Source organism: Anolis carolinensis, chromosome 5, assembly GCF_035594765.1.
Source record: "Anolis carolinensis isolate JA03-04 chromosome 5, rAnoCar3.1.pri, whole genome shotgun sequence".
NCBI lineage: Eukaryota > Metazoa > Chordata > Lepidosauria > Squamata > Dactyloidae > Anolis > Anolis carolinensis.
The window spans coordinates 15,616,529-15,639,043 of NC_085845.1; the positions used below are offsets into that span (position 1 = coordinate 15,616,529).

At 42.0% G+C, this 22,515-nt stretch overlaps 1 protein-coding gene across 5 annotated transcripts in view; it reads right to left on the reverse strand.

Annotated features, from left to right (window-relative positions):
• rasgef1b (RasGEF domain family member 1B) overlaps positions 1-22,286 on the reverse strand; it is a 263,110-nt gene extending 240,824 nt beyond the window's left edge. For 3 of the 5 annotated variants that reach the window (XM_062981543.1, XM_008110986.3, XM_008110985.3), the window contains exon 1: positions 21,885-22,286. In XM_062981543.1, the coding sequence (XP_062837613.1) occupies positions 21,885-21,953 (69 nt within the window). In that variant the 5' untranslated portion in view covers positions 21,954-22,286. The remainder of the gene's footprint in view (positions 1-21,884) is intronic. The other 2 variants (XM_008110988.3, XM_008110987.3) reach the window with 1 other exon arrangement.
• Positions 22,287-22,515: the final 229 nt, after the last annotated feature.

Here is a 22,515-nt window from a genome sequence, read left to right on the forward strand (position 1 = left end):
AGTCCCACCACCCCTGTTTGCAGCTACTTGCACCTGTTGGCATCTCTAAGGTCTTACATAGATCTTTCTCTGGTTTCAGATGATAATGTGTATCAAATTAGCATATCATTTACATTCAATAAGGTGCCCTGATGTGATTACTCTAACAGTTGGCTCCCCTAAGGAGCAATGTGATGATGTTTCCCCTACGGCCTCCCCCATCCCATGTAACACAATCTGAATATTTTAACTCAATTGCTGCTATGAAGCCAGCTGCCCCTGGATGCCAATGCCAGCATTTATTTGTCCCAGACTTCAGAAGGAGTTTTGCCATCCCATTCAGAGAAGGGGATGGTTCCTTTTTATATATTCAGGCAGTCCCCAAGTTACAATCAAGATAGGCTCTGTAGGCTTGTTCATAAGCTGAATTTGTATATGTTGAAACAGGTATGTTTTTTTCATGTAACTCCAGCCATACACACACACACACACACACACACACATATGCACTTTAGATGGAATAAGGCAGGGTTAACACTCCCGTGGTGTTTGTTTTGATGTCTGGTCTCACCTCCCTTTCTGTCCATGTGATAATTAGATTTTGAAAATCTAATGTGGCGCAGGCTGGTGAGCAGCCTACTGCAATAAATCACTCTGACCATGAGGTCATGAGTTCGAGGCCAGCCCATGGCGGGGTGAGCACCCGTCAATTAAAAATAAAAAATAGCCCCTGCTCATTGCTGACCTAGCAACCCGAAAGATAGTTGCATCTATCAAGTAGGAGATAAGGTACCACTTATAAAAAGTGGGGAGGCAAATTTAACTAATTTACGACGTTGGAATGAGGAAGTGCGGTCAGAGTGGATGATGAAGCAGCTGCTCCTCCCTGTGGCCAGAATCAAACATCCCCTCAGGAGAAGATTAAATTGCCTCTGCGTCTATCTGTCTCTGTCTCGGTTCTATGTGTTTATGGGCATTGAATGTTTGCCCTATATGTATATAATGTGATCTGCCCTCAGCCCCCTTCGGGGTGAGAAGGGCGGAATATAAATACTGTAAATAAATAAATAATAAATAAATAAATAAGAAAGTCCAAAACACCTTGAAGGCTAAAGTTTGCCTATGCCTTCCTAATCTACACTGTAGTGTTTGTGCAATTTGACAGCACTTGTAATTTGGTGAGGTGCCAGCAGTCTTCGGCATTGCTGGTGAAGAATTCTAGACTGGATGGTCTAGAATCTGTACTGAAAAAGTGGGGGGGACTCTCCAGACCAGGTCTGCACAACCTATGGACCTCTGGGGTTTTGTGTCTTCAACTACCAGAAGCCCTATACAGTTTGTCCAGTGGTCAAGAATTCTGGGAGCCCTGGTGGTCCAGTGTGTTAAAGCGCTGAGCTGCTGAACTTGCTGACCGAAAGGTCGCAGGTTCGAATCCAGGAAGTGGAGTGAGCGCCCGCTGATAGCCCCAGCTTCTGCCAAGCTAGTAGTTCAAAAACATGCAAGTGTGAGTAGATCAATAGGTACCGCTCCGGCAGGAGGGTAACAGTGCTCCATGCAGTCATGCCGGCCACACAACCTTGGAGGTGCCTACGGACAATGCTGGCTCTTCGGCTTAGAAATGGAGATGAGCACCAACCCCTATAGTCAGACACAACTGGACTTAATGTCAGGGGAAAACCTTTACCAACCTAAGTTGAAAAGACCTGGGGGGCCACAGGTTGTGCAAGTTTGCTCCAGACCAATTCCTTACAAATACAAAGAAAAATATGCACAGAAGGCAGTAGTTTAGTTAGTTGCTTGGTAAGAAGCAGGCTTCCATTTATTCAGTGCAAATGCATTAATTGGCACTTTGAAAAATATCAATGATTTGGTAAACAGTAAATTAACATGTAGACCTTATGCATATTTATTTGGAAAGAAGCGCCGTTGGATTCTGTGGAATGTATTCCCTAATGAAGCATGCTTAGTGCCGTGTGCTAAATACCTCTGACTTAAACATATTAAACTATTTGTCCTGAGGATACTGTGGTTTGCTGTGTCTCCCCAGTGTGCCCTTCAGCTTGCTCCATCCCTTGGCAAACATTTTGCTCCAAGCCTACTGTAAAGCTATGCTAGCATTTCCAGACAAAGGTGTGTGTGAACAACAGATATATGAATAGATACGCCTGGGACCAGAAATTCAAATGCTCCAAGTGAACCTAAATGATCATATTTAGCAGCTAACTGATCCACATCCTTCTTAGTAGGAGGAATCACCAGTCAGCACAGAGGTGCTTAAGGAAGAGTTGTGAATTTCTATATAAAATGACCAAATCTAAACACTTGAATGAGTGCAATATTCAGAATGGAGCAATCCACTGAACATTGGAAGCTTCCTATCTTGAGAGAAAGGAGGGTTATATGGTATATTCAAAACAGTAAATAAATAAACAAGAGCAAACAAGCAACCTTAAACATGGTGTTGCCTCTTATTAAAACTACTGTTGAATAACTTTGTCAGTTACAATTCTACAAAAACTAACCAAAACACATATGCTTCATTTTGCATCTCAGCCACCAAAACAAAGTCAGTTTCATATCCCAACAGTATCCCTTCTCCAACTTTCATTGCAGAATCTTTTATTAACATTGCCTTTTTTGTTAGGGTTCTTGCTTTAAAATACAGCAAATTATCTTCTTGTCTCGTGGGCTGGATAAGAGAAGCTTAAAAAAATATAAAACAAAGCAAAACTCATTCCGCTTCAATCAGGAGCCACGTTTCCAAATCTGGATGCAATTTATTTTCTGCACAGAAGACATGACCAATTTTTCCTGCCCTTTTCCCTTGACCCTGCGATGTGCTTCACTCCCATCTCGTTTATCTGGGACTGTGACAATCTTCCATTTCTAACCTGAAAAGCAAAAGTCTCCTGGCTGATGTTACACCAATTACATCTCTGTCCTTTCCTAAAGCCTCTAGGTTATGTTATCAAAATTGATCAAGAGCAGATTTATACCAGACGTTTCTTCCTTTTTCTTGCTGTCACTACAACAACATGACATCCAGCCTTGTCTCTGACACGCTGTTAGTACGAAAGTGGAGAGAGGACAGCAAGCCGATTGCGCTACGCACCAAATAACATAATGCACTGTGATAGTGTTATCGACCGCGTTTTAGGGGATCGGGCCCTTAAAGAGAGACCCGACCCGGTCCTGAGGGAACGGACCTTGGCGAAGCCAAAAGGAGAATATAAGCCGAGATACGACCTGAAGCCGAAATGAAGAAGGTCCGCCAAAGATGAAGGAAAATCCGCCAAGGAGTCTTTATTTAGCGATTCAGCTGAAAAGGACACTAGTACCGATCATTCAGTCTACTAGCGTAACATATGTTTCAAATAAAGCCATATTTATACAATGTTTCGGTCTGACAGCCCTTTGAATTTCCCGCCCTGCTCCCCCGCCCATCTGATCGCGGATAGGCTGGGAGGTTGAACGAGGCGGGCTTTCGTTTCCCGCCTTGCTCTGCTGGCCCAATGGGGAGCCGCTTTTTGTCCTGACTCGGGCCAATCAGAGAGGAGGAGGCGGGAGCTATTGAAACAATGAGGTGACAGGACAGGAAATGTCAGATTAATTCTGGCCCAGCCGATTTCTAAAGGAATTTATGGCACCCATCAAGGATGTCCGGGGTCCTGTCACGTTCACAGATTTTTAGATATGCCTTGGGGTGTCAGGGGGAAGTAAAGAAGGGTGGTGATGAGCCGTCATTGACGGGCTCCACAGGGGTGCCTTCCTGAGGCGTCCTGGCCTGGGATATGACAATGTTTGCCTTGGGGGCGAGTCACCTTTAGGAATTTGGTGACTCAAGCCCTATATTGTCCATGCGATCGGAATGAGATTGGATTAAACTGTGGCAGATTATCCTTTTGTTTTTGGGAAGGGAGGTTTGGGTCATAGGGCTAGGGTTCACGTTGGGGTCATAATATTTCCCATTTGATTTCATGATTTGACAATTATATGGGATAGAATGAAAAATAAAATAAAGTTGGAACATAAACCCTGCTGGGAAGAATACATATTTTCCGGGGATCCCAAAGAGTACAAATACATATAGGCAGATAGATAGATTTCAAGGAAATAAAGGAGAATCCATAAAGGTGGGTGACATTGCATAAAGGGGAATCATGAATGATATAAACAATAGAAAACATTTGATAAGAACTAAGTTTACAACATCTGGGGAACCCAATATAGAAGTGGAGTTCTAGCAGCATGATTTCACAATTCATGAAGTTAGCCCAACGATTAGAAGTTCATACAACAGTGAGTCATGAGAGTGTCCAAGTACATAGAATATGAAAATTCACAAATACATGAGGAAAAAGAGTTCATAAGGAATTCATAGAGATGGCATGGGGAAGGGGCACATGTGGGTTGTAGTCTTTGGAAGTATAAGATTTCATAAGTCCAGGGATAGGTCTGGGGAAGAGTGTTCTTCTCCTTCATAAAATTATGAAAGTATGAATGAAACGTGGAGGGCACCCGTCCGGGCACCCCCTGGCAGCTGTAGAGAGGGTAAGGGTTCTTGGAGAACTATGTTTCCCCAGCGAGAGAGCGATCCCCCCATCCCCAGTTCACAGAAAGGGGCTAGGGATCTCTTAAATCCATTCGCGGGGAGAGGAAAGTCCGGGATAAGGCAGCAGTTTGGCTTGAAAGGAGCCGTCGGTCCCGTTTGACAGTCAGCTGTTGAGGTGCCGAAAACTGGACCGATTTCGGTTCCGCTGGTTGTCTTCGAGTCAGGAGCCTTAGAAAGGGTTAGGACTAAAAGAGGAGCGTTCTAGGGGTAATTTTGATAGAGATATGAGCCAATTTATATCGACCGCCATATTAATCTATGGCGGAGAAACCTCAGCCGGAGTTAAAGGGACGGGAGAGAGGGAGAAATTGCATGCAAAGGAAGGAGTCAGAGAAAGATACAAAATAACCAGATAGAGAGTGTTATCTTTAAAATAAATGCTACTTTTATTGGGGGGGTTTGTTACATAGTTCAGGGAAGGGGAAAATGAAGAAAGAAAAAAGGTCTTTTAATAATAGTCTGCTGCGGTCCCGCTCCGCTCCTTTGGTGGGTGATCTGCGGAACTCTCCGCTGCGTTTTCAATTCAACTTGAGAGCCGGGGTGACGGTCATCAATAGCCTCAAATGCCCATCTACCTGCTCATGGAATCCCTTCAGCAAAGCTGACCAGAACTTGGAATTAACTAGTTATCAATAATTTGCCATTTGTAATCAATTCCTTTCTCCCAACAACAAATATGTATCTAAGTTAATTTATGACTGAAAACCTGTTGGTGACACACATAGGTGTAACTTGGAGTTATGTGCAGGTATGTCTCCGAAAGATCCCAGTTTCAAACTCCGGGAGCAGCGTGAGCAGCCGTTGTTAGCTCCAGCTCCTGCCAACCTAGCAGTTCGAAAACATGCCAATGTGAGTAGATCAATAGGTACCACTCCGGCGGGAAGGTAACAGCACTCCATGCAGTCATGCCGGCCACATGACCTTGGAGGTGTCTACGGACAATGCCAGCTCTTCGGCTTAGAAATGGAGATGAGCACCAACCCCCAGAGTCAGACATGATTGGACTTAACATCAGGGGAAACCTTTACCTTTACCTTTGTCTCTGTCCTCCTTCTGCTCCTTCTGATGTTGCACAAAAATCTATTTGTTTGCTTCTCATGCACCAGTCAAAACCATCCCTTCTGAAGTTTTTAAGTCCAGGAAGGACCACCATAGTAATTTGAGTGTTGGACTTTGTCTCTAGAGACCACTGTTCAATTCCCCACTCAACACACTCTCAGCCACAGAAAACCCCATGATAGGTTTACCTTAACATCACCATGCCACGGACAAAGACTTTGCCAGCCAGTAAATAGCCATGGCAGTGTCCCTGGGGCTGATAAGCTGCTTTGGAACTGGACATGCAAAGTGTTATGCAGAATCAATGAGGAGTGTGGCACATGGTCTCCAGAAGTCCAGAAAGTATCCCAGAATCCAACTATGTTGCATATGTTTTTCTCTTTCTGATCACTCAAGTCCTTTGGCTGTAGCTTGAATACAGTTTGTTGAGTTGTCACTGAAAGGGTAGGTAATTTGTTCCCTGTGTCTCTGTCTGCCCTCATTCTTGTGCTCATCCTCCCTCTTATGCTTGCTTGTAGCCTCCAGATCCTCTCCATATGGACTTCTTGATTTGAAGCCTGACCTTTCATGTCTTTGTGTTATGGATCTGCTCCCAAGCTCTATCTATCTCCAATTCGAATCTTGATTGTACTTCAGCTTCCTTTGTGAGTGAAGGATTCTGTGAGTGAAGCAACCCAACCTTCAAGTCAGCAGTCCTGTCGGCACAAGGGTTTAATCCATTGCACCACTAAGGGCTCTACAACACACTCCCAAAATGTAGATTTAATAATCTGCAGTCCACCTAGAAGTGCATCATCATCTTTTTTAGCTTCTCAATTGCATAAGAAATATGCTCTGCTTGTGGCCCATTTGCTATTACAGTAGAGTCTCACTTATCCAGCATTTGCTTATCCAACGTTCTGGATTATCCAACGCATTTTTGTAGTCAATGTTTTCAAAACATCATGATATTTTGGTGCTAAATTCGTAAATACAGTAATTACTACATAACATTACTGCATATTGAACTACTTTTTCTGTCAAATTTGTTGTCTAACGTGATGTTTTGGTGCTTAATTTGTAAAATCATAACCTAATTTAATGTTTAATAGGCTTTTCCTTAATGCCTCCTTATTATCCAACATATTCACTTATCCAACATTCTGCCAGCCCATTTATGTTGGATAAGTGAGATTCTACTGTATTTCTTAAATCTAAGGGCTACCATTACATTTATATAGATTATGCTTTGAAGTGTTTTTAACAATAATGGTCAAGGATCCTTATCACAGCAATTTAAGGCTAGAATTGTACTTTGAAGCCAACATGGTATATTGGTTTGGTTATTGGACTAGGACTTTGGAGACCAAGGTTCAAATCTCTGCTAAATCATGAAACTCACTGGCTGGTCTTGGGTGAATCACACAGTCTCAGCCTACAAGGAAAGTGATGGCAAGCCCACTTTGAACAATCTTGCAATGAAAATGTAATGATAGGGATGTTTTGAGGTCATCATCAGTTGGGAATGTCTTGAAAGCACACAACAATGTTATTCTCAACATGTTGCAGGTATGTGGCTGAGGGATACCAGCTCCCAAAAACCTGCCTTTGAGATCATTTGAGCCAAGACAACTTCTGCGCTCGCCACTCTCCCTCTGAGCTATTCTGCTTTACTAGTCTTCATTTAGAAGAGATTAGGAAGCACAGACCTCTTGGGATACCATGTATTATTTATAATGTTTGTAAGCGGGTACTTATCAAACATTGCTGAGCACAGTCTCAGGAATAAACAGACATTAATTAAATAGCCAAAGAGCTCACAAACTGAGCAAACATCAATTAAGGGATTCTGTCAAAAGCCTAATTAAAAATCTCGTTAAAATCTCTGGCCCTAAAGGAACTCCACCCTCAGACAAATTCCATGCAAATAAGGATGTAGGGGCTTGAGGCTAAGGTTTCGGACAGTCACGTTGAGTGCCTGTTTCTCGTTAGCAATGTTAGAAATAGATCGTCTTTTCTATCCATTCGCATTATGGTTTTATATCCATTAGCATTACGAAAGCAAGGAGAGAGGCGTGAGCTCCTCAGTGATCAGTGAAATCTGATAAGTCCCATTTACTATTTAAAATAAAAGAATTATTATGCGGGATCAAAGCTTGAATCCAGCTAGTTCTGTACTCTGTTTCCAAGAAAATATGTCTTGTCTCTTTCATACAACACATTTTTTTGTGTCAGGAGCGACTTGAGAAACTGCAAGTCGCTTCTGGTGTGAGAGAATTGGCTGTCAGCAAGGATGTTGCCCAGGGGGCACCCGGATGTCTGATGTTTTTACTATCCTTGTGGGAGGCTTCTCTCATATCCCCGCATGAGGAGCTGGAGCTGACAAAGGGAGCTCATCCATGCTCTCCCTGGATTCAGGTCAGCAACCCCACCTTCAAGTCAGCAGTCCTGTCGGCACAAGGGTTTAATCCATTGCACCATTGGGGGCTCTACAACACAACTGTAGTGCTTTGATAGCACTTTAATTGTTATGGTGACTTCCTACAGAGTCCTGGGGTTAGGAGTTTAATGAGACACCAGAGCTTTCTAATTTAAATAAATCACAAAACCACACATTTCAGTACAGTAGAGTCTCACTTATCCAACCTTCACTGATCCAATGATCTGTATTATCCAATGCAGTCTGCCTCTTGCCCAGATCCAGATTTAACTTCCAACAATGTTGTTACTGTAGGTTCATTTTATGCAATTCTATCTTTAAAAAAGGTAAAGGTTTCCCCTGATGTTAAGTCCAGTCATGTCTGACTCTGAAGGTTGGTGCTCATCTCCATTTCTAAGCCGAAGAGTAGGCATTGTCCGTAGACACCTCCAAGGTCATGTGGCAGGCATGACTGCATGGAACGCCATTACCTTCTCGCCAGAGCAGTCCCTATTGATCTACTCACATTGGCATGTTTTCAAACTGCTAGGTTGGCAGAAGCTGGAGCTAGCAGCGGGCGCTCACTCCGCTCCCTGGGTTTGAACCTGGGACTTTTCGGTCTGCAAGTTCAGCAGCTCAGCGCTTTAACACCCTGAGCCACCGGAGGCTCCATTCTATCTTTATTTGTAGTCAATTTTTTAGTAGTCTATGTTTTTGTAGTCAATGTTTTCAATACATTCAATAAATTGACGTTTAACAGGCTTTTCCTTAATCCCTCCTATTATCCAACATTTTCTCTTATCCAACGTTCTGCTGGCCCATTTATGTTGGATAAGCGAGATGCTACTGTATTTCAAAGAATGGGACTATAGCCATTAAAGCTGTGCCAAGGTATTATAACTGTATAGCAGTGCTTCCCAACCTTTGGGCCTCCAGGTGTTTTGGACTTCAACTCCCAGGAATCTCAGCCAGCTTACCAGATGTTGGGAACTGTGGGAGCTAAAGTCCAAAACACCTGGAGGCCCAAAGGTTGGGAACCACTGCTGTATAGAGACACAGAAAATGCACAGCACAACTAGCCAGCACCTACTGCTTGCCCCCTGAGCACTTAATAATTAGAGATAGACCACCACGCAATAAAAGGATTCTTTTTAATTTATTATGGCTAATAATCTTTGACAGTAGAAACAATGGATTTGAGAGCACCAGTCTAAAGCAATACTTATTATTACATCTTGTGGCAATGAATTCCCCATCCACAACTATAATAGATTAAGAACTGCTTCATTTTGTTTCCCCAGAACATTAAAAGGCAGCTTCTGATCTCTGCTCCTATTGTTTCCATGGGAGATCTCTACTCGGTCCACCAGATCTTGTCTATGATAGGTGACTATTGAGACCAAATAATGCTCAGTAAGATAAGTTGGGTCTGGCCCAATGAACACGTTATATCAGTCACTGTCCTAGGTGGCAGAGTTTGAATATCATGAAAGGGCAATTAATTATTAGAGGTTGACTTTGTTGTCGTCGTATTTTTATCAGCAGGCATAGGAGAGGAGAGGTGCATCTAGGATGTGCTGCTCTTATATCAAAATAAATTGGGAGGCTTTGGATACTGAACACTTTGACTTGCGTGGAAGGGGAGCTTCATCTGCTGCTTTTCCTCAGGCAGCAAACTCCCTTGGGTGGGTTCTGCACTCCACTTTATACCAGTCTCAACATGGATTCAGTGTCACAATGTGCTTTGAGTCTCCTTGTGAATAGAAAAAGCGGGGTATAAATAAACATAATAAACGTAATAATAAATCAAGTGATTAAAATTTTCAGCACCATGGAGAGTAACATCCACTGCTGTTCAAAGTGTTTCCTTTGGTAAAAGATAAATAAGAAAGGATAAATGGGAGCTCTCTTGTCTCTTGGCAAGAATTGTTCAGAGGAGACTTGCCATTGTCTTCCTCTGAGGCTGAGAGAATGTGCCTGGCCCAAGATCGTCCAGTCTGCTTCCAGCTCTGAGCAGACATCTACATTCTTCTCTCCTGCAGTTTTAGTCCAACACATAAACCATTTTAGAATTCTTTTTAATGTATCCTGCCAACTCTTTGTTGTAAGGTTTTTCTAAGAACACTTATTTGAAAATGTGATTTGGAAATAACTAAATCGTTGCAATTAATATTGATGTTGCATTATGTAGCTCATGCCAGTAGAATATTAACATCACAAAGATCTACTGGGCAGAGGGCCAGAGCAAGTGACTGCATTTTTGTTTTGTCTCCCTGGATGTTGAAAGCTGGCTCAGCACAAATGTCAAGCAGGGGAAGTTAATGAAGATGGAGAATTTCTGCAGCATTCCAGAAATTTGATTCAGCAAATTATCTCTCTGAGCCTAAAGAGCACGAAATCCAAAGAAAAGGACACCACTTGCCTCAGTCCAAATGCTATATTTACTCAAGAGTGGGTACCACTGTATTCAAGGGATTTTTCTCATGGGAAAGTTACATAGGATCACAATTTTAAATTGTTATTGCATTCTTTACATATCTTGCTCTGTAACATCGTGGCTTGCACTGTACATTTAGAATTGTTTTTGCAGTGCCATGATGTTCTCATGATTTTTTTTTATCATGTCAGGAGGAGTGACTTGAGAACATACTGCAAGTTGCTTCTGGTGTGAGAGAAATTTGACGCCTACAGAGACGTTGCACAGGTGATGCCCGGATGTGTTACCATCGTGCTGGGAGGCTTCTCTCAAGTCCTCACAAGCTAGAGCTAACAGACGGGAGCTCACCCCATCTCGCGGATTTGCACCACCAACCTTCAGGTCAGCAACTCGACCTTCAGGTCAGCAGTTCAGCCAGCACAAGGGTTTAACCCATTATGCCACCGTGGTTCTCACATGGGAGGAACATACTCCTTCCTTAGCAAATATTAGAAGCTGTGATTCTCTATCAAATACTATTAGGCAAGACTTGGGAGAATTACTGAAGAAAGTCAAGGAAGAAAGTGCTCAAGAAGGTTTGGAGCTCACTAAATTGAGAGAGGTGGGAAGAGGGGAGAGCATAAACAAATACAAATATTGTATAGATATTAGGAAATGTTGTATTGGCTCATGCATATATACATGTATATAGAACTGTTTCACTTTTTATGAATATGTAAATTTAAAATAAAACATATTAATAGAAAAAAGGAAGTTTAGGGCTTCTTTTTTATTGGGTCAAAAGCAACTTGAGAACATACTGCAAGTCGCTTCTGGTGTGAGATAATCGGCCATCTACAAAGACATTGCCCAGGGGATACCTGGATGAGCTAGCATCCTGCTGGGAGTCTTCTCTCATGTTTAGAGCTGAACATAAGGAAAACAAAAATCACAACAAATAGTTTACGTAACTTTAAGAGGAACAATGAAGACATGAGATAGTCAAAGAATTCTTAGACCTTCAAATTGTTTTCAATTTATGGCAGCCCTAAGGCAAATCTATCACCCAATGGGTTTCCAGAGCCATGCTCCAATGTTCAAGCTACTACAACATGGGACTGAATGTATCTTCCTACAAAGGATGTGTAGTAGGCAGGGGCAAGTACCATAAATCTGTGCCAGCATAGTTGGATTGTGGGCTGAAGTTTCACAGCCTGGAAAGAATGACACTGTTTGGACCACATCATCCAGAATCTGTCGCCCAGTATTGCATTTGAACAGCAAAACATCCATTTTGTTGTCATCCCCGCCACCCCACCTTCTCTGCTTCAGGGATCATTTGTAAACTGATATGTCCAATCCCAAGGCTTCTGAGTACAATTGTCATCTAATCCCCCCAAAGGAAATACGTGTTTTCATCTCCATGGGGATTCACAGTGCCAAGTTACAACTCAAGAACACCAGAAAACAATTACCTTCCTTGCATCCAACCTGTCAGACTCCTTCCTGAGGCAATGCAATGTTATGAGGAAAGCAAGCAGGGGGAGGGAGCTTTGAATATTGGCCCTTGAGACCATGGTTTGAATTCCCACCCAGCCACAAAAACCCACTATGTGACCCTGGTAAAACCACACACCCTACGTCTCAAATAAAGGTCATGGCAAAGCCCCTCTGAACAAATCTTGCCAGGAAAACCCCATAATAGATTCACCTTTGTGTTGCCATGACTTGAATTTGAAAGCACACAACAAAAACAGGAAGAAAATCTGAAGGCACTCATTAACCGCTTCCCTGCAAAATTGTCCTTTGCAGGAATCAGTGCCCAAACCCCCATGCAAAGCACGTGCCTTATTATTGAATTTCGTCTGCTCCCCCAGATCCCATACCTTGGGCTGTTTTGTATTCTGTGAACCTCTTCCAAGCCTACCTTATTATTCCTACTGAAGCCCATGACAGTGTTGCAATGGATTTTTCCTAGGCATGGGATCGCTGCAATTCTTCATTCTTAGCTATTTAAAGTGACTGGGCTATATTTATTTAAAAGAGGATTAATGACTCTTTCAGCAACATCCATGCCGCTAAAACTCAACTTTATCCATTGCAAACAGGGCTGAATGTAACATGGCACAGAGATTTAATTAGTCTGTTTTCCTCTGAGGCCTTTGGCTTGAGGTAAAGAGAAGAAAACAGAGGGGCTGTCAATAAAATACTGAATACTGCACAGTCACTTTGCTTTATTCACTGCTCAAAGGTCTATATTTAGGACACCTGCAAACCCAGGCCTATTCATCAAAGAATTTGTCCTTTAGTATGAGCCCAGCCGTCCTGTTCCCCTCCAGTGTTGTGCCTTCTTTCTTTTACAACTACATTACGGGTATAAATTCAACAGGTGAAGCATTTCCAAGAGGGATTCAAGAGAAGTCAGTAAAGTTTTCATTTGGGGCTGTGATTCCCACAATCCCCAAGTCAAAATGTCTAGCAGCCAATCTGAAAAATTCTTCAAGTTGCCTGGCGACTTGTGATGACCCCATTAATTTCATTGAATTTTCTGTCGAGGCAGCTACAGAATTATACTGCAAATACTTTTTTAAAAGATTGAGAACCATTAACTTGGAAAAATCTAAAAATAAAAATGACTGGCTTCTTTAATTAAATGAAGTACATTGATCTGACAAAGGATTCAAGATGAACAACAATCGATGGAAATAATCTAACATTATTGAGAACACAAGGTGGAGTTGCCTCTACTCGTGAACATCAAGTTACCAATCTTCTTTTCCATTCCTACTTTTTTTGTAAATGGGACAATATACTGAAAATAAATAAAAATAATATATAAAAAGAATTTTCCTAGGAAAAGAATACTCAGAAAGCCTTACTCAGAACTACAGCCTACAGCAGTGGTTCCCAACCTTTGGGCCTCCAGGTGTTTTTGACATCAGCTCCCACGGTTTCTAACAGCTGTTATGCTGTCTGGGCTTTCTGGGAGTTGAAGTCCAAAACACCTGGAGGCCCAAAGGTTGGGAACCACTGGTGTACAGCATCTGATATTCATTCGTAGCCTCCCATCCAGGTACTAACCAAAGCTAACCCTACCTAGGATCCAACATCAGGCAGGATCAGGTGCCTTTAAGGCAGTGATTCCCAACCTCTGGGTCTCCAAATGTTTTGGACTTCAGTTCCCAAAGTTCCTAACAATTGGTAAGCTGGCTGGGATTTCTAGGAATTGAAGTCCAAAACACCTGGAGGCCTAAAAGCTGGGAACCACTGCTTTGAAGTATTTAGGTTTTTGCAAAGCCCTAAGCTCTTAGATGCAGCAAGAACTGGACTTTGGGGCTAAAGTTCAGAGAACCACAGTCAAGGGAAGCTCTCAGTGAACATAAAGGAGGCAACAGAGGCTGTGGCTAGTGGCAAATTGGCCTGGCATCAGTAGTAACTCAACTGAAATGGTCGTAAAAGCTGCATAGGTTTGTCAGATAAGGACTATCTGAGGTTTCAAAACCTGTCCTACCTTCATCCATGTATGATGTCACAAGGGCTTGACATTAAACATAGTAAGTATCAATTGCAGCTCCTTAACATATCCCATTAAGATTTTTGAAAACAGATGAAAGTAGTGAGAAAAATATATACACACTGAATATCCCTTATCCAAATTGCTTGACAGCAGAAATGTTTTGGAGTTCAGGTATTTTCCCGATTTTGGAATACCTGTGCATATACATATACGATGAGATATCTTGGTGATGTAGCCCAATTTATTAAGCTTCATATATATCTTATACAAATGGCATGAAAGTGATTTCATACAATGCAATATTTCAATACTTTTGGGCATGAAGGTTTATATACATTGAACTATCAGAAAGCAAAGGTAACATTGTCCCAGCTCTGTGGACAACTTCAGATTTTGAAAGAATTCAGAATTCCACTTTTCATGGCATTGCTCTAAGTTCAGTGACTGACTTTGGGCAAACTGCATTCTCTTGGTCTCAGAGGGAGAAAAAGAAAGCTTTCCTCCGAACAAGCCTTGACAGGGTTGTTATGAGTTGGAAACATATTGAAGTCACACAACAATAGCAGCAACAACAGTGTGTTAATTTTTGTTAGGATTCTAGAAATCACAAGCAATTAAAAATAAAGGCTGGGATTTTATTTACTGAAAGGCAAATAAAGACAGTTCTAGACAAATCTTCTCTAGAGGAAGGAAAATCGACAGAAGGGGTGCCCATTTTTTGCTCACCATTTCCTACTGTTTTACTTCAGTCAGTAGGAAGCCTCAGTGGCGCAATGGGTTAAACCCTTGTGTCGGCTGAACTGCTGACCTGAAGGTTGGGTTGCTGACCTGAAGGTTGCTGGTTCTAATCTGTAAGACAGGGTGAGCTCCTGTCTGTCAGCTTTAGCTTGCGGGGACATGAGATAAGCCTCCCAGAAAACATGCCCTGGGCAACGTCTCTATATATGTCCAATTCTCTCACACCAGAAGCGACTTGCAGTATGTTCAAGTCACTTCTGACACAATAAGAAAACTTCAGTCAGCAGAAGGACATAGGACAGGCCATGAACTTGAACTGTGCATACAAATGAACTAAACCCTTCTGCTGTATTATTCCCTGCCTGTATGTCCCTCAACATTTGCAGCACTGAAAACTGCATGGTCCTGCTAAATAAAAAAATGCATTTGAAACATCAAACATGCATATGGAGAGACTAAAGGCCGCTTTCATCTCACACACAAAAGCAATTCCAAATGAAGGAAGTATCAAATGGAATTAGAAATCCTCTCTAATTCGCTCTCTGTTCTCCACTGAGCACCAAATGCTGCCTGACACTCGCAGGAGGATGCTGAGCTCTTTTGTGCTTTCGGAGGCAGCGGCTGCCAGAGGAACCGGCTAATTTTAGCCAGAGAGAGACAGAAGCCAATGCTTTGACTACATTTTGATGGCACTCGCAGCACCAGCTTCTTTTTTTCAGGGATTCCAAGCATGATTGGCACAAAACACCAAAATTCATCAGGGAATAGGAAGCCAAGATACATATTGTTTTAAAGTAAAGGAATACTTTCGTTAAAAGTACACTACCAGCCCCCACCCACCCCAGTGCTCCATTTGTGGTCAATAATTTGGGGATTAAGTTGTCTAGTTCTTACATGACCGAAAGGTCAGTGGTTCGAATCCGGGAAGCAGGGTGAGCTCCTGCTGTTAGCCCCAACTTCTGCCAACCTAGCAGTTCGAAAACATGCAAATGTGAGTAGATCAATAGGTACCACTCCGGCAGGAAGGTAATGGCACTCCATGCAGTCTTGACGGCCACATGACTTTGGAGGTGTCATTGGCTTAGAAATGGAGATGGGCACCAACTCCCAGAGTCGGACACAACTGGACGTAATGCCAGGGGAAAACCTTTACCTTTGGTCTTATCTTCTCTCAATCCCTGACTTTCCACTTTTCAGAAACCCACCCACTTTCATAGACTCTGGGGAGGTGGTAGGAAGAGCATCCAATAATTACTGCATTGAGGCAAACCTCCCTTCTGATAAAAGGTTGAGAGAGTGTGACTTACCCAAAGTCATTCAATAGGTTTCCATGATAGAGCAGGGATTCAAAGCCTATCTCCAGAACCATAGTCCAACCCTCAAACCACTATGACAGATGCACTCTTTCACACTTTGGCCTTGCTGCATGGCATATTTTTGAAACAGACTAGACATAATGTTCAAGTTTTGTCTTTTAACATATGGCATCAAGATCTAGAGCAGTGGTTCTTAACCTGTGGGTCCCCAAGTGTTTTGGCCTACAACTCCCAGAAATCCCAGCCAGTTTACCAGCTGTTAGGATTTCTGGGAGTTGAAGGCCAAAACATCTGGGAACCCCCAGGTTGCGAACTAGTGATCTAGAGCAGGGGTCCCCAAACTAAGGCCCGGGGGCCGGATGCGGCCCTCCAAAGTCATTTTCCTGGCCCCCACCCTCAGTTTTATAATATATTTTTATATCTGTTTTAATAATATAATATATTGTATATACATATAATATTGATAAAAATATTATAATGTTATACCATATAATACTAATAATAATACCATATAATAATATTAATTATATGTTATATATTACATATAGTATTACAGTATAGTGGTATAGTTCAATATAGTAATGTATAATGCTAATATTGTGCTATGCTAATAATATCATATATTGTATGTACATACAGCTGCTCTGAGTCCCCTTCGGGGTAAGAAATGTAATAAATAAATGCAGTAAGTAAATAAATAATTAATTTTAGACTTAGGCTCACACAAATTCTGAAATGACTTGAAGGCACACAACAACAACAACAACAACAACAACAACAACAACCCTAATTAACTTGACTATCTCATTGGTCAGTAGCAGGCCCATACTTTCCATTGAAATCCTGATAGGTTTATGTTGGTTAAGATTGTTTTCATTTTTAAATATTGTATTCTTTCATTGTTGTTGTTGTTGTTGTTGTTTTGCACTACAAATAAGACATGTGCAGTGTGCATAGGAATTTGTTCGTATTTTTTTTTCAAATGATAATTCGGCCCCTCAACAGTCTGAAGGATTGTAGACCGGCCCTTTGCTTTAAAAGTTTGAGGACCCCTGATCTAGAGCATCTTCTCAAACCATTTTAGCAATGTTTGCACTGAGAAGTCTCATCGTGTATGCCAATCTTAGCCGCATGTAGGAGTGCAATGATGCTTTGAAACAATTGTGACGTCTGTGTTCATATTGGTGCTGTCAGGGAAAATTTCATGCAAGAAAACCATTTCATTACTCCATCAACCTTTTAATAGGCACTAGATAGTGACAGATTTATTTCACCTGACAGAAACAGCTTCCTGTGGGCAGAGCAGTCATAATATTATAGTGAGTGAGAAAACAGCATCACTTATAGTGAGAGCACCTGCTTTGCATTTAGCCCGACCAATTTTTCATCCATTTAAATGGATCAGGTTGCAAGTAAAGTTAAAGAATATCTGCTTGTGAGGTTGGAGAGTTGTTGCCAGTCCAAGGGGCCATGCCTTTCAAGGACTTAAATCACACAAGGCAAACAAACCCATTGCATGATGTTGTGTGTATCCCCACTGCAAGTTTGTCTGTCTCCCCGCTATGATTCTCCCATCCTTGCATATAGATAGATGTAAGATAGATGTTGGGCCCCTGGTGGCACAGTGTGTTAAAGCACTGAGCTGCTGAACTTGCAGACTGAAAGGTCCCAGGTTCAAATCCCGAGAGCGCAATGCGCGCCCGCTGTTAGCCCCAGCTCCTGCCAACCTAGCAGTTCGAAAACATGCCAATGTGAGTAGATCAAGTGGGAAGGTAACAGCGCTCCATGCAGTCATGCCAGCCACATGACCATGGAGGTGTCTATGGACAATGCTGGCTCTTCGGCTTAGAAACGGATATGAGCACCAACCCCCAGAGTCGGTCACAACTGGCCTTAACGTCAGGGGAAACCTTTACCTTTTAAGATAGATGTTAGCTTCCAATCTCTCGATGTTTCCGTCATGTACCTTGGTGCAATGGGACCCTTCCACTTTAGGGCCAACATACTTACAGAAAAGTAACATCAAGGCACAGGATTCTTCTCCTCTTCCCCTTTCCCCCCAGATTCCTTTTATTTTATACATACCTTTGCTTTTTGTTTTTTCTTTTAATACTAAAATCACTCTAAAATATATAAAAAGGAAAGGAATAGCAGAAGGGTAGGAAGGTGAGGTTATGCAGAACTACTATCAAGGAACCATGGATTGGCGAATCAGCACAACTATGCAATCGAAGAGAGATGTGATATCAAAGGTGCTCAATGTGGTTTGCATACATTATCAATGACATTATGCAACTGTAGTGGAATAGCGGGAGAACAGATGGAGTTGAAATGTAATCAATCAATCAATAATCAGAAGGTATAAAAGAGGTGATTGTTCTGGATGAGGTCACCCCTGTCATGTGTTTATGGAAGGCATGAAGAGGTCACAAGGTGGGATGATACCTGCATGAGCAGCACTCGCATTCAACAGGTGTATGGATGGGGACAACCTGCCTGCAATCTGAGTCTGCATGTCCCATCATCCTGAGGGGTAAGTGGTATACGATTAGGTATATTTAGCCTGGAGAAAATAAGACAAAGGTAGCATGACAGCTACCTGTATGCTTATGAATGGCTGTGATGTAGAAGGTAGTCTGAGCTTGTTTTCTTCTGCTGCAGAAGATACAGTCTGCAGCAATGGATGCAAATTATAAAAAAGGAGAATGTAGTTAAATAGTAGAGGAATTTCTTGGCAGCAAGAAATGTTCAACAGTGGTGTGAGCCTACCTTGAAAGGTTTTGGATTTGCCTTTATTTGAGGTTTTCTTTTTCAAAACAGATGTTACAGTGGCTACAAGTTAGAGTACTTTAGCAGTGTATTTTCTGAATGCCAAGGGGTTGGACTAAGTCACCCTCTGCATGCCTTCCAGCTCTATCATTTTAAACTCAACGGTTGTTAATCATTTTTTGTCTTTTTAATTTAATGCTATCCTTTTAACTGTGGGTTTAATTGTTTTAATATTGTAAATAATTTAATCCCATTTTATTGTTCTCTTTTTGTATGATTTAACGCTATAGTTCTTTGTTAAATTGGCAGCTATGAAGAAATTAGACTAGATCTTTAAAATGTCAAGATACACTATTGAATACTAAAATTTGCATTGTTCATGCCATCATATTTCCCAATTCTATGTATGGTTGTGAAGGTTGAACAGCAAAGAAAGCAAATAGGAAGAAAATCAAGTCATTTGAAATGTGGTGCCCGAGAAGACTTCTGCGGAGATAACGGACTACTAAAAACAACCCATAAATGGGTCAAGAGAAAATCAGACTGGAACTCTTCCTAAAAGTCCAGGTCATATCATAAGAAGACATGAGTCCCAAGAAAAGACAATGATGCTTGGTAAGGGAGAAGGCAACAGGAGAAGAGGAAAGCTAGAGATGGATAAATTCAATCAAGGAAGCCAAAGTCCTGAGTTTGCAAGACCTGAGCAGGGCTGTTGAGTATAGTAGGTCTCTCATTGACTTGACAGCAGTTAACAACAACAATAAAACTGCCCTGAGTCCCAGTTTTGGGGGGAAGGAGAAGAAGAAGTGATTTGATTAGCATCTCAGTTGCAGAACAACCTCCCAAGGAAGTCCTCCCAAAGACATGTGGTCCTCACCAGGACACTCCCAATGGAACAGTGGTTCCCAAACTTTGGTTTTCTGGGTGTTATGGACTTCAACTCCCAGAGACCCCAACCAATAGTCAGGAATGTTGGGAAGTGAAGTCCAAAACACCTGAAGGACCAAAGTTTAGGATCCACTGCACTACAGAACACCTGTTAGAGAATCTAAATGTGCAGAAGGCAAGGTTAATATAAGACAATTTTAGCAGTTTCCTTCTCTGTTAGAAACAGGTCTTTTGTAAACCCCACCACTACCATCCCAAAATAATTTGGATCTCAATAGACATAATTCATAACCACACTATTTCACTGCTTCCAAGTAAACCTAATTACTTAATAGTATGACTTTCTCTTTGGCTCAGTTTTTCTGTGAGAAAGAGTTGACTGTGACTCAAAACCCAATGTGCTAAGTCTTAACTTCTATGGTTTATTAACCACTCTTCTTCATTGCTCATTGCATTTTTGGGTTGAAAGCTGTCATGTTGGACTCAGGAATAGTAGTGCAATCCTAAACTGTAACCAAGCTAACTAAAACATTATATATTTGCATCTCTCATTTTTTGAAGGGCAACATATATGGAAGTTTTGAGATTCACAGAAAAGTCTTGCAAGATAGTTTAGACTGAGAGCAGGTGAGTGACACAAGGTCATCCATACGCAGGGACTTGAACCCTATAGGTGACTTGACCATATCCAACACTTAATTCATGATACCACACTGGGTTTATATTTCATTCATTAACTTCCTGCTTTCCTTAATACCAAAGAACTACACCAGTTGCAGAGTAACCTACCATTCCATTTTTGGTATGTGGTTCCCACCACCACCAGGTACTAAATCTTATGGCAGAGGCCTACAGTTTGGTCCCCTCCAGATGTTTTAATCTACAGCTGCCATTGGTCTGATTCATTGGCTATACCAGTGGTTCCCAATCTGTGAGCCAGGGCCTAGCAGTGGACCGCAAGAACGAAAATCTGGTCCATGAAAATCTGGTCTTTATTCATTTTATTTTATTTCTGCTCCTCTCCACAGAGCTGACCAGCTGATGTAGTCTATCCAATGCAATTTTCTGAATCAGCACCCCAAATAATCAAACTGAATCTAAAGTTGACAAAAAAACTGATTCGTAGCCCTTTTGGTACTAATGTTGGAGAGTGGTCTCTGGTCAAAGTGGTCCCTGATCAAAAAAAGGTTGGGAACCATTAGGCTACACCAATGAAGGCTTGAGAAACTGTTTAGTCTAAAAGATTTGGAGAACAGCAGGTAGTAAGTCTACCATCTATCTAAGATAGTATGAGGTCTTATTTAGTGCCAAAAGGCTCACACATCCACCCATTCCACATATTTGACATTCCAACCACACAAAAAGGAAAACTTGCCAGCATATGAATAATGTGCTCTCTAACTTCCTCCTTACTCCTAAACACAACATATAATAATTGAGACAAAGCTGACCTGAATCTTTTCACTTTCCAAAGTTACTCTTATTCATGAAAATCCCTACCGCTACCTAGAAAGCACATTTGAGCATAACATTTCCTGCTACTATCATTTTTCAATATTGCTTCAGCTAAAATACAGCTCCTTCATTTATGTTCTAGATATATTTTTTCCTCCACCCTCTTTGCCTTTCATGTTTTCCTGGAAGTCACTTTACAATTCCAATATGATTTCCTTTGGGGAATCATCAAAGACTACAGACTTGAAACCGGGAACCTCTTCCCAGACTACTAAATACTCTTGTGCTTTTTTGTCTCCCTCCCCAGCTGCAGCAGAATGAATTCAACCCTATAAAATCCCAGCAGGAAATAGTCACATTGGGTGTGTGTATATGTGTGTGTGAGAGAGATGGATTCCCCAGCAAATGCTGTGGATGTCAAGAGCATGCAATTAAATTCCAGTCGACTTGACAGTTAATGTGCTAATCTGTCAAGTGGGAGGCAGCAATGCTCTTATTTTTGAGAACCACAGGTGGGGAAAAGAGAAAAATTCCTAATGATTTCTCCCCCTCCCCTTTGCCCCACCCAAATAGATGCTTCTTAGGCCTAGGAGGATTCTTCAAGGCTAGGAAAAAATCCTCCCTACCCTCCCTAGTGACATTAAAAAAAAAGAAAATTACAAGTGCAACACAAGACCTCCAAATTGTCTCCCCATACACACCCCTCACCCCAACCCATCAAAGCCACATGGACTTACCTCAAACATGGGGGAGTGTCGTTTGACTGACAATGTACAGCCCAGAAGCTCTGCAAGAAACTTTGCCATATACAAGCAGGGAAGAAGTGGTTCCACCTTGAGATCACAGTGCCAGGGAAAGGATATCCTTTGAAGCAAAGAGAGAGAGAGAGCAAAATTCTTCCTTACAGCCCAGCCCTGGCCATGCCTTCCTCCAAAAGGAAGACTTGTTTATCCAAGCTCATTCTTTCCCAGCATTGTGCCAAGCAGGTGATGCGAAGCTGCAAAGGCTCAGGTCCTGAGCAATCTTTGGACGGAGGGAAATAAATTAAAGGTAACGAAAGAATAGCATAAATCCACAGCGCACAGGGGCTTGGGCTATTTGATGCTGGCTTCCCAGCCTTTCCCACCGAATGTCACTATTACCACAGTAAAAGGGAAAGGGCTCCGCAAGGGGGAAATAAGAGGGACAACAGTTGCTTGCTTGAAGGAAGGAGGAGAAAAGCCACAGCACACTTTGTCTTCTGCATCACACTGGGTGGTTTCAGCCAACATAGGAGTGCAGGGACAGGGGGGAAATTCTGTTGTTTGCAGCACTGAAAGTGACTGAAAGGATATCAAGGGCCTTGGCTACAAGCTAAAACAGGATCCA